This window comes from Eulemur rufifrons, chromosome 28 (assembly GCF_041146395.1).
Source record: "Eulemur rufifrons isolate Redbay chromosome 28, OSU_ERuf_1, whole genome shotgun sequence".
NCBI classification, from domain to species: Eukaryota; Metazoa; Chordata; class Mammalia; order Primates; family Lemuridae; genus Eulemur; species Eulemur rufifrons.
In genome coordinates, this window is record NC_091010.1 from 6,621,086 (window position 1) to 6,634,272 (window position 13,187).

Genomic DNA, 13,187 nt, shown 5'->3' on the forward strand with positions numbered 1-13,187 from the left:
TTTCAGAATTGGGAGAAAATAATGTCCATTGTTAAAGCCCCCAGTCTGCGGGATTTTGTTGCAGCCGCCCCAGCACACTGACATACCTGCCCTCTCTCCTCTTCCCTGTGAACATGGAACTCCAGTGTCCCAGGAGGTCTTGGAGGCAGGGCCCCTTCTGACACCACCATGAAACGGGGCCCTTCACCTTGTTTCTGGACCCCTCTATCTCTGTACTGGGGCTAGTGTTTCCCCAGACGCCGATTCCCTGTCCCCCCAGGCCTGTTCAGTGCACTCACTCTCCTATGCTTGGCAAGAGAAAAATGCCTGAAGGCCTGGGTCATAGCTTGCAGCACAGCTTTGGGTGCCGTGTCCCATCCCAGCCCCTCTGCGGCCAGCTCTGGGTGCAGCCACAGCTGGGATGAAGAGCTCCCTGTGGGGTGGGTCCACTGATGGCTTTCTGCTACCAGCTCTCAACCTCAGGGTTTTCCCTGAAACCACCGGGACCCTGGAGCCCCGTGCACAAGAATGCATCCGCAGCTCTGGCGACAGCCTTCGGCTGAGGGAGCAGAGTAGCCCCCAGCCTGTCTCTGTCCAGGCCCACCCCAGGAGGCAGCCTACACTCTTCCCTGAGTCCCTGTGGAAGTGAGTCTTGTGAGACAGCAGCAGCCTCACTTAGGCCCCTTACCCTGGCCTGCCTTCCTTCCCTGGGTCACTCCTTGGACCCTGAAGTCCTGCTTCCTGGCATCACCTCCCAAATAAACCATCTGCACCCAAGCCCTTGTCCTCGGCTCTGGTTTTGGGTGATGCGAACGCACCCACTTCCTGGCTGGAGGAGCAGGGTGGAAAGACTGCAAGGTGAGGGGGGGTGGGGAAGGGAGGGATATATACCTCATGATGGGTGCAATGCGCACGACCTGGGGAACAGACACGCCTGGAGCTCTGACTTGGGGGGAAAGGTGGTACAGGAGCAACATATGTAACCTGCAATTCTGTATCCCCCATAACAAGATAAAAAAAAAAAAAAAAGACTGCATTTTTGATCTTCAGTTTCTTCATCTGTAAAGTAGGAACACTAATATCTCACAGGTTGGCTATAAGGGTTAAATGAGATCAGTGTGTTGAAGTGAGATGAAAACTGTGCAAGGTGATCTTAATGCTATTGTTATTTATTATTATGTTTAGTTTGGTGGTAGCATCGGGTCTTTCCTCTACCTCTCTTTTCTTTCTTTCTTTCTTTCTTTTTTTTTTTTTTTAAAAAAAAAAAAAAAAAAAGAACAGAAGAAGGGAAAAACCTACCTTTGAACTCATGTCTTAGGGGCCCTGCACTGCCAGGTGCAGGTGAGCATCCTGGGAAGAAGGGGGCCCAAAGGTTAAGGGCACTGCTGCTCCCTTCCCCTCTGCCCCCCAGCCTCAGCATTTAGACAGCCAATGGCCATCTATAAAGGCATGTTAGCTGAGGGGCACTGCATGGAGGAGACCCTTGGAGTGGCTGGGTTTTTCCAGCCTAGCCTTGTGTCCCTGCTGTCTGTGTGCCTGGGGGTCCCAGGCTTGGTGCCTGGATAGGGAGTCAGGGATGAGCAGGATGGAGCCTTCAGAGCTCCTGGTGTGGCTCTGGCCCCCTTCCAGGAATGCCTGCTCCAGTCTGCCCACTGCCTGCTGGGCTGCTCCTTCCTGACTGGGCTGCTCCCTGCTCTAAGACCCTCCCTGAGCCCCTGAGGTGCATGGGGGTTCCCTGGTTCTTGATGCTTCTGTGCCAGATCCCTGCCCTTCTGCAGACCAAGATCTTGATAGGAGATGCTGTATGTCTACACATGTGTCCAAGTATTTTGGAGAGTGACTGGTGGTAATAAACAGTACAGACTCAAGACCTATGGCTACAATCACCCCTGGTGGGACCATGGGAGGAAAGCAGTGAGTTCTCACTCAAGGAACCAAGAGGCCACAGAGTGGGCAGGCAAAGCCCAGACCTTGACTGGTAGGCAAAGCCCAGAATGCTGGGAGGGAAGTCAGAGGGGGCAGAACAAAGGGTCCAGGAAGAAGAGGCACGCATAGGATCAGGATCTGAAAGTAAAAGGTAATGAGATGGAATAGAACATTGGGGTGGGTAGAGGAAATATTGGGGGCAGGAGCAGGAGTCAGGGCTTCCTCACGATGGCTGGGACTTCAGCTTCATTCTTAGAGCTCCAGCCAGAGTGGGTGGTTGGGACAATTGGAAAAGCTGCTCTATACACATTTTGCTGCCATCCCTGCCAGGCAAGTCCTGGAGAAGCTGATCCCTCCAGAAAGCAACCGGGCCTTTGGATGAATGTTGCTGAGAGTTCCCTGCCCTGGGCACTCACAGTTCTGAGGCTGCACATGGAGACAGGTCCCAACACAGCAGATACTGTGTCAGGGTGGGGATTGAGGGGTAGGAAAGAGCCAAGAATCATTGCTTGTATGAGGCCAGGCCGTGGGTGTCACTCTCCACTCACAGAACTGTTGCCCAAAGCAGGCTGACAGAGGATACAGATATAAGTATGTATATATGAATGAATGGATGGTGGATGAGTGGATAGATAGATGGATGGACAGATGAGGAAATGGGTGGATGGATGGATGGGTAATGGCTGAGTAAATGGGTGGGTAGATGGGTTGGATGGATGGTAGACGAAAGAATAGATGGATGATAAATGGCTGGATGGCTGGATGATGGATAGGTGGATGGATGGATGGGTGAATGGGTGGGTGGATGAGTGGATAGATGGATGGGTGAATGAGGAGATGGATGGATGATGGATGAGTAGATGGGTGGATTGATAGATGGGTGGATGGGTAGATAGATAGTAGATCAGTGATGGATGAGTGGATGGATAGACATATGGGTGCCTGGATAGATGGGTGAGTGGGTAGATGGATGGATGGATGGATAGGTGGTGGATGGGTGGATGGAGGGATGGCTGGTAAATGGATGGCTAGCTGGATGGTGGATGGGAGGGTGGAAGGATGCATGGGTGAATGCATGGGTGCATGCATGAATGGATGGATGGGTGAATAGAGGGATGGATGGATGGATGGTGGATGGATGAGTACATGGACAGATGGATGGTGCTGAGTCAGTGAGATGGAGTAAAAAGAAGACAGAGCCTGCTGGAAGGGTTGGTGAGGAAGAGCAGCACTGAGTAGTCCTTCCCATACCTATCCTTCCCCTTGCAACTCCCACCCAACAATGGCATCTCCATCCTTCTGGCTGCCCAAGCCAGTAGGCTGGACCTCAACTTGCTTTCTTCCTCCCTCCCCTTCCATATGCAGCCAGCCACCAAAACCTGTATGTTTCCCCTTCTTAGACTCTGTTGTGTTCCTATCCACCATTTTTGCATCACTGTTCTTATCAGCCCACCCCTGGACTGTTTTAAGTGGTCCCCTGCTCAGTGGGTGTCCCTGCTCTGGCTTCTTCTTCCCTTACCCATCCACTGCCCCTTGTAGAGCCATTATGTTAGGATCTTAGAGTGGCCCCCAATCTTCCACTGGCTTCTCCTAACAGAAACAAGAGAATGAGGTGATGGCTTGTGATGGCTTTGGAATGCAACTTGGCTAAGCTGAATGTTCCTCCCAGAATTCCCATTCTTGTGTATTTCCTGTTAGGCTGAACCACAGGGAGATTCTTGGGGGACCTGGGAAAAACACACACATTGTTGCTGATGAGCTCACTCACCTGATCAGCATGAAGCAGCAGCTGGGCTTGCTGTTGCTACACCTTCCCATGAATCCCCATGCAGCTTCTCTGACTCCTGGGCTGTGTGTGTGTGTGTGTGTGTGTGCATGTATGTTTGTTTAGCTTCATGATGAAGGGCATGGGCTTCTATAGTATTACCTTGCACCACCAAAACCAATTATCCCATTACCCAGCTGGAGACCCCAGACATCCTCATAGCCCTCCCTGTCCAGAACTGCCAAATGTCCACTTTTTCTCCCCGGTATCTCTTGAAACTGCTGTCCCCTCTATACTCTTACTGATGCAGGCCCTCATCAGGAAGGTCACCTGACCTCCATCAGTCCTCTCTCCATGCTATTCAGTCATTCATTCATGCATGCATTCACTCAACAGTTTTAAACATGTTATGAGTCAGTCATAATTCTAGACACTGTGCAAATAGCTCTAACTTTAACCTTTCCCCTTTTCCTCCTAATTCTAAGTGGTACTTGAATAGGGACCAAAGGGATGGTGGCAATAGAGCTTGTAAGATGGTGCCTATAGCCTAGTAAGAGAAGGGAGAAAGGAGGGACTTGAAATAAAACAGTAGGAGGCAGGACTTGCAGGTATGGCTAAATGGTGAGGTCAGTAAATCCTCTCCCCAAACACAGCTAAAAAGCTGGAAAAAACTGACAAAATAACCTCTTCTGTACTCTGGAAATTGACCAAAGGCATTCAATAATCAGAAAAAATGCTTATGCTTAAAAAACTGCTGATCTTCGGGTAAGAGCAATACAAGTCTGTGGTGTTCTTGCTTAGGGCTGCTCCTGTCCCACTTCCCCCAGTTCAGTCTTCACAGAGGTTCTTCCGGGGTGGGGCATATCATGGGACCAGCAATTTTGCTGATGTGGTCAAAAGTGACTCATTCAATTATGATCAGTGGGCAACATCCATAGCCAGCAGCATCGTCGGTAGAATGGACAGTCTCGGCAGCAGGTTGATGGGGAGGAACCATGCTCTATTAGTCTGAGGTTGCAGTCCTGGCTGGAGCAAACATGTGCAGTGGAGACCAGAGAGAGCCCAGAGTACCTACACGATCTCGCCAATCCTAAGACTGTGGGCAAGTGCCGATGTGACACTAAGGACCCAGCAGAAAGTAAAAGCCAGCAACTTGAAAACAACCCAAACTTCTCCTATCCACACACAGATCTACTGGCAGAGAGTAGAATGGCTCAAGGTTTGAACACAACATCTGTCCAACCATTGGCAGGCTATTAAATTACACAGAAACAGGTGTGACCCATAAGTAGTCAAGTTTAAAGGTATGAGCAAGAATAAAAAGCAAGTATAACAGTGATATTTGTGGTTATATGCTGTGAGAGAGACAGATTTCACAAATGTAGCTCAGGCAAGTTATTAAACAAACAATTCAAAAGCAACATTATTTATGTGAGAAAATCAGAAACCAGAGTTCCTACAATATATCTAAAACATCCAGTTTTTAACAACAAAAAATATGAGATGTACAAAGGGAAAAGAAAGTGTGACTCATAGGAGGGAAAATAGTCAGTGGAAACTCTGAGTATCACCAGATCTGGGATTTACCAAAGACTTCAGAAAAGCTACTATAAATATGCTTAGAAAACTAAAGGAAACATGATTAAAGAATTAAAAGGACATATGACAATAGTACATCAGCAAATAGAGAATTTCAATGAGGCAGAAAATATTAAAAATCAAATGGAAATTCTTGAGTTGAAAATCCAATAACCAAAATGAAGACGTCACTAGAGGAGCTCGACAGCGATTTGAGGTTGTAGAAGAAAGAGTAAGTGAACTTGAAGATAGAACTATGGAAATTACCCAATCCAAAGAACCTAGAGCAATAAAAAAAGAAATTGGAGAAAGAAGCGCAGACTTTCAGAGACCTGTAAAGCAACATAACGCATGCCGATATCTGAGTAAGGCAATTCCCAGTCAGAAGGAGACAAAAGAGGGACAGAAACATTATTTTAAAAAGATAATGACTGAAAACTTCCCAAATTTGATAAAAATTTGTTTTTATGTATAACAAGCTCAAAGAACCTCAAGCGGGATGAAGATGAAGAGGTCTACACCTCAACGCATTAGAGACTAACTGTTGAAAGACAGAGAGAAAAGAAAAACGACTCATCCCGCACAGGGGAACACTGATATAATTCACAGGTGACCTCTTATCTGAAACAGTGGAGGCCAGAAGTGAAAGGGCATATTCAAGGTGCTAAGAGAAAAATAAAAACTGTTAACTAAGAGTTCTGTATCCAAAAAGCTATACTTCAAAAGTGAAGGCAAAATAAATATATTTTCAGATCAATGAAGACTGAGAGAATTCCTTGCCAGCAGATCTGCATTATAAGAAACACCAAAGGAAATTCTTTAAGCTGAGAGGAAATGACAACATGCAGTAACTTAAATTCACACCTATTAATAGAAATGAAGAACACAGGAAATGGTAAATACGTGGGTTAATATGAAGACTCTATGAACTTATTTTTTCTCTTAACAGCTTTTAAAAACATAGTGTGTATGAAGCAACAATTGTAACAGTGTATTTTTGGGTAATCATATTTAGATGTAAAATATATACATGACAATAATAACACAAAGGCAGAGAGAAATATCTATATTTCAGCAATAAGAAATCCAAAAATGAAATCAAGAAAACAACACCATTCGCGATAGCATCAAAAAGAATAAACTATTTGGAAATAAATTTAACAATGAAGTGAAGACTTGTAGAAAACAAAGCTGAGAGAAATATAGAAGTTATAAATAACTGGAGGTACATTCCTTGTTCATGAAGTTAAAGACACGATATTGTCAGGATAGCAACTCTCTCCCAACTGATCTGCTAATTCACCACGATCCCCACGAAAATCCTGGAAGTTTTTTTGTTTGAATATAAATTGACATGCTGGTCTGAAATTTTACATGAAAATACAAAGGACCTAGAAAAGACAAAAAAAAAAATTTGTAAAAAGATAAACTTGGGGACTGCCTGATTTCAAAACTAACTCCAAAGTGATAGCAATCAAGACAGTATAGCACCAGCATGAGGATAGGTACAGAGATCAATAGAACGGAATTGAATGTCTTTTGTTCCACCTGCACCCGAATGTTTATAGCAGCACAATTCACAATTGCAAAGATGTGGAAACAACCCAAATGCCCATCAATTCATGAGTGCATTAGTAAAATGTGGTATATGTATACCATGGAGTATTACTCAGCTATAAGAAATAACGGTGATATAGAATCTCTTTTGTTCTCCTGGAGAGAGTTGGAACCCATTCTATTAAGTGAAGTATCCCAAGAATGGAAAAATAAGCACCACATGTACTCACCAGCAAATTGGTTTCCCTGATCATCACCTAAGTGCACATTTGGGAATAACACCAATTGGGTATTGGACAGAGGTGGGGGTGGGGGGAGGGGATGGGTGTATACCTACATGATGAGTGCGATGCGCACTGTCTGGGGGGTGGACATGCTTGAAGCTCTGACTCGGGGGGATGGGGGGGATGGGCAATATATATAACCTGAACTTTTGTACCCCCATAATAAGCTGAAATTAAAAAAAAAGAACAGAATTGAGAATCCATAAGTAAACCCTAATGTTCACCATCAATTGATATGTTGCAAAGGTGCCTGGACAATTCAATGGGCAAAGAATAATCTTTTAACAAATTATGCTGGGGAAATTGGCTATCTTGAAAAACAAAACAAAACAAAAACAAAACCCTTTTGACTTTATCTCACACTATATACAAAGATTAACTTAAAATAGATAATAGATCTAAATTTAAGGTGCTAAAACTATACAACTTTTAAAAGCAAACAGAGGAGAAAATATTTGTGATGATGAGTTAGGCAGAGTCTTAGATACCACATCCAAAGTATGACTCCTCAAAGAAAAAATAAATAAACTGGTATTCATCAAAGTTAAAAATTTTTGCACTTCAAAAATTAATTGCACTGTTAAGAAAGTGGGAAATCAAGCCACAGACTGGGAGAAAATATTGGCCAATCATATATCTGATAATAGATCTGTATCTAGAATATATAAAGAATTCTTACAACACTAATAAGACAGACAACACAATTAAAAATGAGCAAAAAGTTTGAAGAGGCACTTGACATACAAATGACCACGAAGCACAGGAAAAGGTGCTCAACGTCATTAACTGTTAGACAAACACAAATCAAATCCCCAGTAAAATACCACTGCACATCCACTAGTATGGCTATAACAACAACAGCAACAAAAATCCCATCAAAACCAAATCCAAACCAAACCAAAACAAAAAACCGGACAATAGCAAGTGCTGGTGAGGATGTGGAGAAACTGGGATCCTCATACTTTGCTGATGGGACTGTCAAATGGTATAGACACTTTGGAAAACATTTTGACAGTTTCTTAAAAACTAAACATAAACCTACTATATGACCCAGCAAGAGAAATGAAAGCATAATGTTCGTAGAAACACATGTGAATTTTCATAGCAGCCTTATTCATAATAACCCTAAAATGAAAACAACCCAAAATTCCACCAGCTGGTGAGTGGATAAACCAAATGTGCATCCACAGTGGAGTATTATCGGGCTAAAAAGGAACACACTTCTAATACACACAAGAACATGAATGAACCTCAGAAACTTTATGCTAAATGAAAGGATCCCAGTGCAAAAGACTACAGCGTATGACTCCACTTATATAGTGTCCAGAAAAAGGCAAATTCATAGAGACAGAAGGCAGATCAATGGTTTCCTTGGGCTGAGGTTGGGAGTGGGGATTAATTGCGAATCACCTCAATAGGACTTTTTGGAGTGATAGAAATGTCTTAAAACTAGATTATGGCAATGGCTATACAACTCTATGAATTTACTAAAAAACATTGAATCGTGCATTTAGAATGGGGGAATTTTATTATATGTAACTGACACATCAATGAAGCTGTTAAAATAGGTAAATATAGAATACGATAATAACAAAGGCTGTGGAAAAATAAAGCAGGGAAGGAGTATAGGAATGTCCAGATGGGGCTGCAATTAGTGCGGTTGTTAAAACTGCCAGTGCCCTTCTAGGCACATGGCAGGACTGTACCTCCCCCACCCCTTCTGGGTAGCTGGGGCAGTGGTTAGTGTGGGCTCAGGTTGTGAGTGGAATGTGCCAGGTGAGGGTTACCTGCTGCTGCGAGACCCTCTCGCTCTCCCTTGTCCCTCTGGCCCGGCAACCAGCAGCATCTGAGATCACGGCTGCTCTATCAGCCTGGGTCTTTGGGTGACTGTGATGGGCAGGACCCACCCCTCACCCCACCAGGTGACCTGTGACCCAGTGACTGCGTAACTTATCCCATTCTGAGTCACACAGGTGGTCGGAGGAAGGCTCCAAAGAGAGTGAGGTTTGGATAAAAGTCTGAAGGGGGCTATCTGGGGGGGAGCATGGCCCTGAGAGCTGGCACAGCACACGAGAAGCCCCAGAACAGCTGTCGAGCAGCACGGAGCCCTTTGCTGCTGGTGCAGTGAGGGGGGCGTGGGCAGGAGGGGTGGCGATGGGCCCACTCCGTGGGCGCACGGAGGCAGGCTGGGCAGGCCTACGGAGAAACGGTGTCTTGGACATCTGCGGGGGCGTCTTAAGCAAGTGCCAGATCTGATGGGATCTAGGTGTAAAGAGTCTTGCTCGGGCTGCAGTGTTGAGGAGATGGAAGGGCCAGGGGGGGGACAGGGAGACCAGTGAGGAGGCCTTTGTAAGGATCCAGGTGAGAGCTGACGCGTCTGCTAACACGTCATTGTCATTCACCTATAAACAATTCAGACTGGATCAGTCCCGTGCTTGTAACTTTCGACAGCTCCCTACTGCCCAGGGAACAAAGCCAAGTTTCTCAGAATGACAGCTACCTGCTGTTCCTCTCTTACTACTCCCTTCCAACCACTTCAGTTCCCCTCTCTCTGAGTCACATGTTCTCCCAGGACACAGTCTTGTCCCCTGCCTGGGTTCTCACAGTCCCCTTACATCCCCGCCATGTGTGGCAGGGCAGGGAGAGGGTGAGCTGAGCAAAGGGGAGGTGTGGGGGAGGGGCTTGATGGAGGAGCCCAGGCTGCCCCTGGCCTTGGTCCTGAAGCCAGCGTGTGGGGCAGGGAGCTGGGGACCCGCAGGAGCGGCTGGACTCAGAGATGCCTTCTCCTTCTCTCCGGACCCTGCGGCTGGGTCTCAGCAAAGGCCACTGTCCTTACCAGGAGGATTCAGACATGCAGTGGGTCCTTGTGGTAGAAGACTGCCCAGGAGGGTCGCCCACAGGGAGAAGCCACCGGTCCTTGGGAGAGAACCAGGCAGACCAGTGATCAGAAGTTTGGGAGCAAGTGAGAAAAGAGGCCGCAGCTGGTCTAGTCGGCAAGACAGTTCCACAGGAAAAGCTGAGGGCTCACAGTGATGGGGCCTGGGGCGGTGCCCACTGCTGGGTGAGAGCTTCAGCACGGGCCTTGCCAAATGAGAGACCAGGGCCAGTGCTGGAGGGTCTCTGGCTTCCTGCTAGAAGGAAAGTTCTGGCAGGTTCTAAACTTGGCAAAATTGAAGTACAACAGCACAATTTGACTGCCAAGAACTTTCCATTTGCCTCAAACCCCTGAAAATGTCAACTAAAAGCAAATTCAAATTCCCTGATAATCTCCTCCAGCTGAGAGAGAGAGAGAGAGAGAGAGAGAGGGAGAGAAGCTTCTCCTCACCCCTGTGCTGACTGCATCCTTTCCTTTCTGGAATCTTTCATGAAATGGAATTGCCAGTCCATTTTTACACAGTTGCCAGAGTGTTTGAGACCAGATAATGCTCAAAAATTAATCTGATCAAAAGGAACGAAGTACTGATACACGCTACAATGTGGATGAACCTTGGAAAAATTGTGCTAAGTGAAAGAAGCCAGACACAAAAGGGTACGTATTGCATTAGTCCATTTATATGATATGTCCAGCATAGGGAAATCCAACGAACACAGAGTGGTGGCTGCCTGGGGCTGGGCTGGAGGGGAGGGAGCCACTGCTTAATGGGTACAGGGTGACAAAATGTTTTAGAATTAGACAGAGCTGGTGGTTGCACAACATTGTGAATATATGAATTGCCACTGAATTTCACACTTTAAAATGGTTACTTTCATGTTATGTAAATTTCACCACAATAAAAGTATTACTTCAATCAAATTCATTAAATTCAGGTATCTCGTGCAGTATCTCCTTTACCCCTTTCTCAGACGATTTGCATACGCCCTGTGATGCCAGGGCACAGTCTGTTACTATACATCACAGAAACCCAGGGCTGGACCTTTTTACACAAGCAAGGGATTTTTCCTTTCAAGTTGGATGATGCTATAAACCCAGCTCAGAGGAAAATACCTGGAGATTTTATAGACCCCCAATGCCTTGGGCCCAAACAGAGTTACAGGCTGCTCCCTGACCCCCTATTTCTCCTATGGAGAGTGAGATCCAGGGAAGTTGACAATGTGAGAAGTGTCTGCAGCCCAGAGTCAGATCCAGGGTCCCGGTGCCCAGCCCGCCCAGCTCTTTGTGAACATGGAGCTTTACTCCTCGCCCCCACAAATACCTGCTCAGACCACGCCAAAGGCGGCTGGGTGGAGTCTGAGCCCTCCCTGGGCTCCATCCACTGGTCCCTGACCCTGGCCACACATTACGTTCATCCGGGACTTTAAAAATATGCTGATGTCTGGGCTCCATCCAAGACCAATTAAACCCGAATCTCTGGAGCGGGAGCTGGGGATTTTTAAAATCTCCTCCAGCGATTCTAATGCAGAGCCAGGTTGAGGACCACTGACTGCATTTATCCCACCAGCCTCCAGAATTTCACTCTTTGCCAGCCCTGAGGGTGCTCAGGACAGATGACCAGGCAACATCACCACACTGCTGACTTGACCAGCTCCTGCATGGGACCCAGCTGGCACCTGCATGCCCACCAGATCAGCACCTGCACAACTGACTCACCCAGCACCTGCACAGCGCACCCAGCCAACACCTGCCTGTGACCCGAACAGAAAGTTGTCCCACTTCGTCTAGCAGTTACTTCCAAGGTAACTGGGGGCTCCTGAACCATCCTCACTGCTTCGCAGCTAATCACTTGCCTGGATCGCTTCCCAGCAAGGACACAGAGCAGCCTTAAGACGTCCAGCCTTCCCCCGTGAAGAACTTGCCTAGTAGCCTGGCTATTCATGGACACGGTGGTCCTTACAGACTCTGACTGCCATCAGAGCCCTGACTCACGGGAGGCCAGCATCCCAAAGCCTCATTTTCCAGGCAGACCCAGAGTAGCTTCTCTAGTACAGGGCCAAAGGCCGTGCATCGTCAGTTCCAGGAGCTGAAGGAGGTCAAGCCACTAGGGGCTCTCAGCCCATAGGACCAAGATGGCTCCTGTGGTGGCCTCGGGGACCCCATCCCTCAAGCAAGAAGTCAAGAGCAAAGATAATCATTCCCCACGTAGAACATAATACAATTCTTACTGAAATATCTGGCTGCAAACGTTCTCCTCTTGCTGGAAGCTGTCGGCAGCATAATGAAGCTGGCAGTCTGTGCAAATGTCTTCTATATTCTTTTTGTAAAGAACCAACCACATCCTCAAGCAGACAAGCTAACTCCTGTTTTCCAGTAACAGGAGATCAGCATCTATAGAAAAGAAATATATTTAGAATGCCTCTTATCTGGTGTTTTTCTTGGATTTCAAACAAGAAGCCTCGCTGTGAGGAATTGGCCCCTTACATGCAGGTGCACCCAAGGATCTCGGAGTGGCCTTGGGCAAGTCATGGGGCTTTGGGTGTCAGTTTCTCAAATATGTAAAATGGGAACAATAATGACAACCACTTCTTAGAGCATACAGAGGATCAAGGAGACAGCGGCAGTAAGGGGCTTCCTGGATGGCAAAGCCCTCTAAACACATCAGACGCTACATTTGATTTTTTCAATTAGCTGACCTGGATTTAAGAGGAGCTGTTTCCAGAGAGCTTCATAAATGATTACAAACCACACTGCAAAGTTGTAGTGCGACTTCCTGGATGCATTTATGACCCTCCTGTGGGGTATAGAGTCCTGTTAGTGGGGAGAGCAGGACTCAGTCTCCACCCACAGACGAAGACACAAGGCCAGGGGCAGAGTGTCAGACCCTCTCTGGGGTACATTGCTGCTAACGGTGCAGCTTCTATATTCCATTTCTGGAAACATAGGAGGATTATAGCTTAGTTTACAGTTGTGGAAAATCAAAAAGGAAAATCCTGATTATGGAACAGCCAAGTGACATTTATACAGCCATAGTCATCATTGCCATAGTGGTTGTAGCAGTGTAAGGTGAAGACAGGCTCCACGGCGGCAGGTACAACGTTATCTCATTTAAATACTTGGGGTGTTGATATAGGGACAAGCCACCCCTGGGAGGACACGCGCCAGTATTTTCTTCCCACAACCCTCCTTGTCTCCTTTGCTCCACTTTACAGAGCTTGTATCACAT

The 13,187-nt window shown here is 46.6% G+C and overlaps 1 protein-coding gene across 2 annotated transcripts in view; it reads right to left on the bottom strand.

Moving 5' to 3' along the window:
- Nucleotides 1-12,456, bottom strand: part of ARHGAP22 (Rho GTPase activating protein 22) — a 183,560-nt gene extending 171,104 nt beyond the window's left edge. Inside the window, exon 1 of one of the 2 annotated variants that reach the window (XR_011231646.1) lies at nt 12,190-12,352. Coding sequence is in view for 1 of the 2 variants with exons in the window: in XM_069460315.1 (XP_069316416.1) it covers nt 12,190-12,241 (52 nt within the window). In the remaining variant the exon portion in view is untranslated. Of the gene's footprint in view, nt 1-12,189 lie in introns of both variants that reach the window. The other variant, XM_069460315.1, reaches the window with a different exon arrangement.
- Nucleotides 12,457-13,187: the final 731 nt, after the last annotated feature.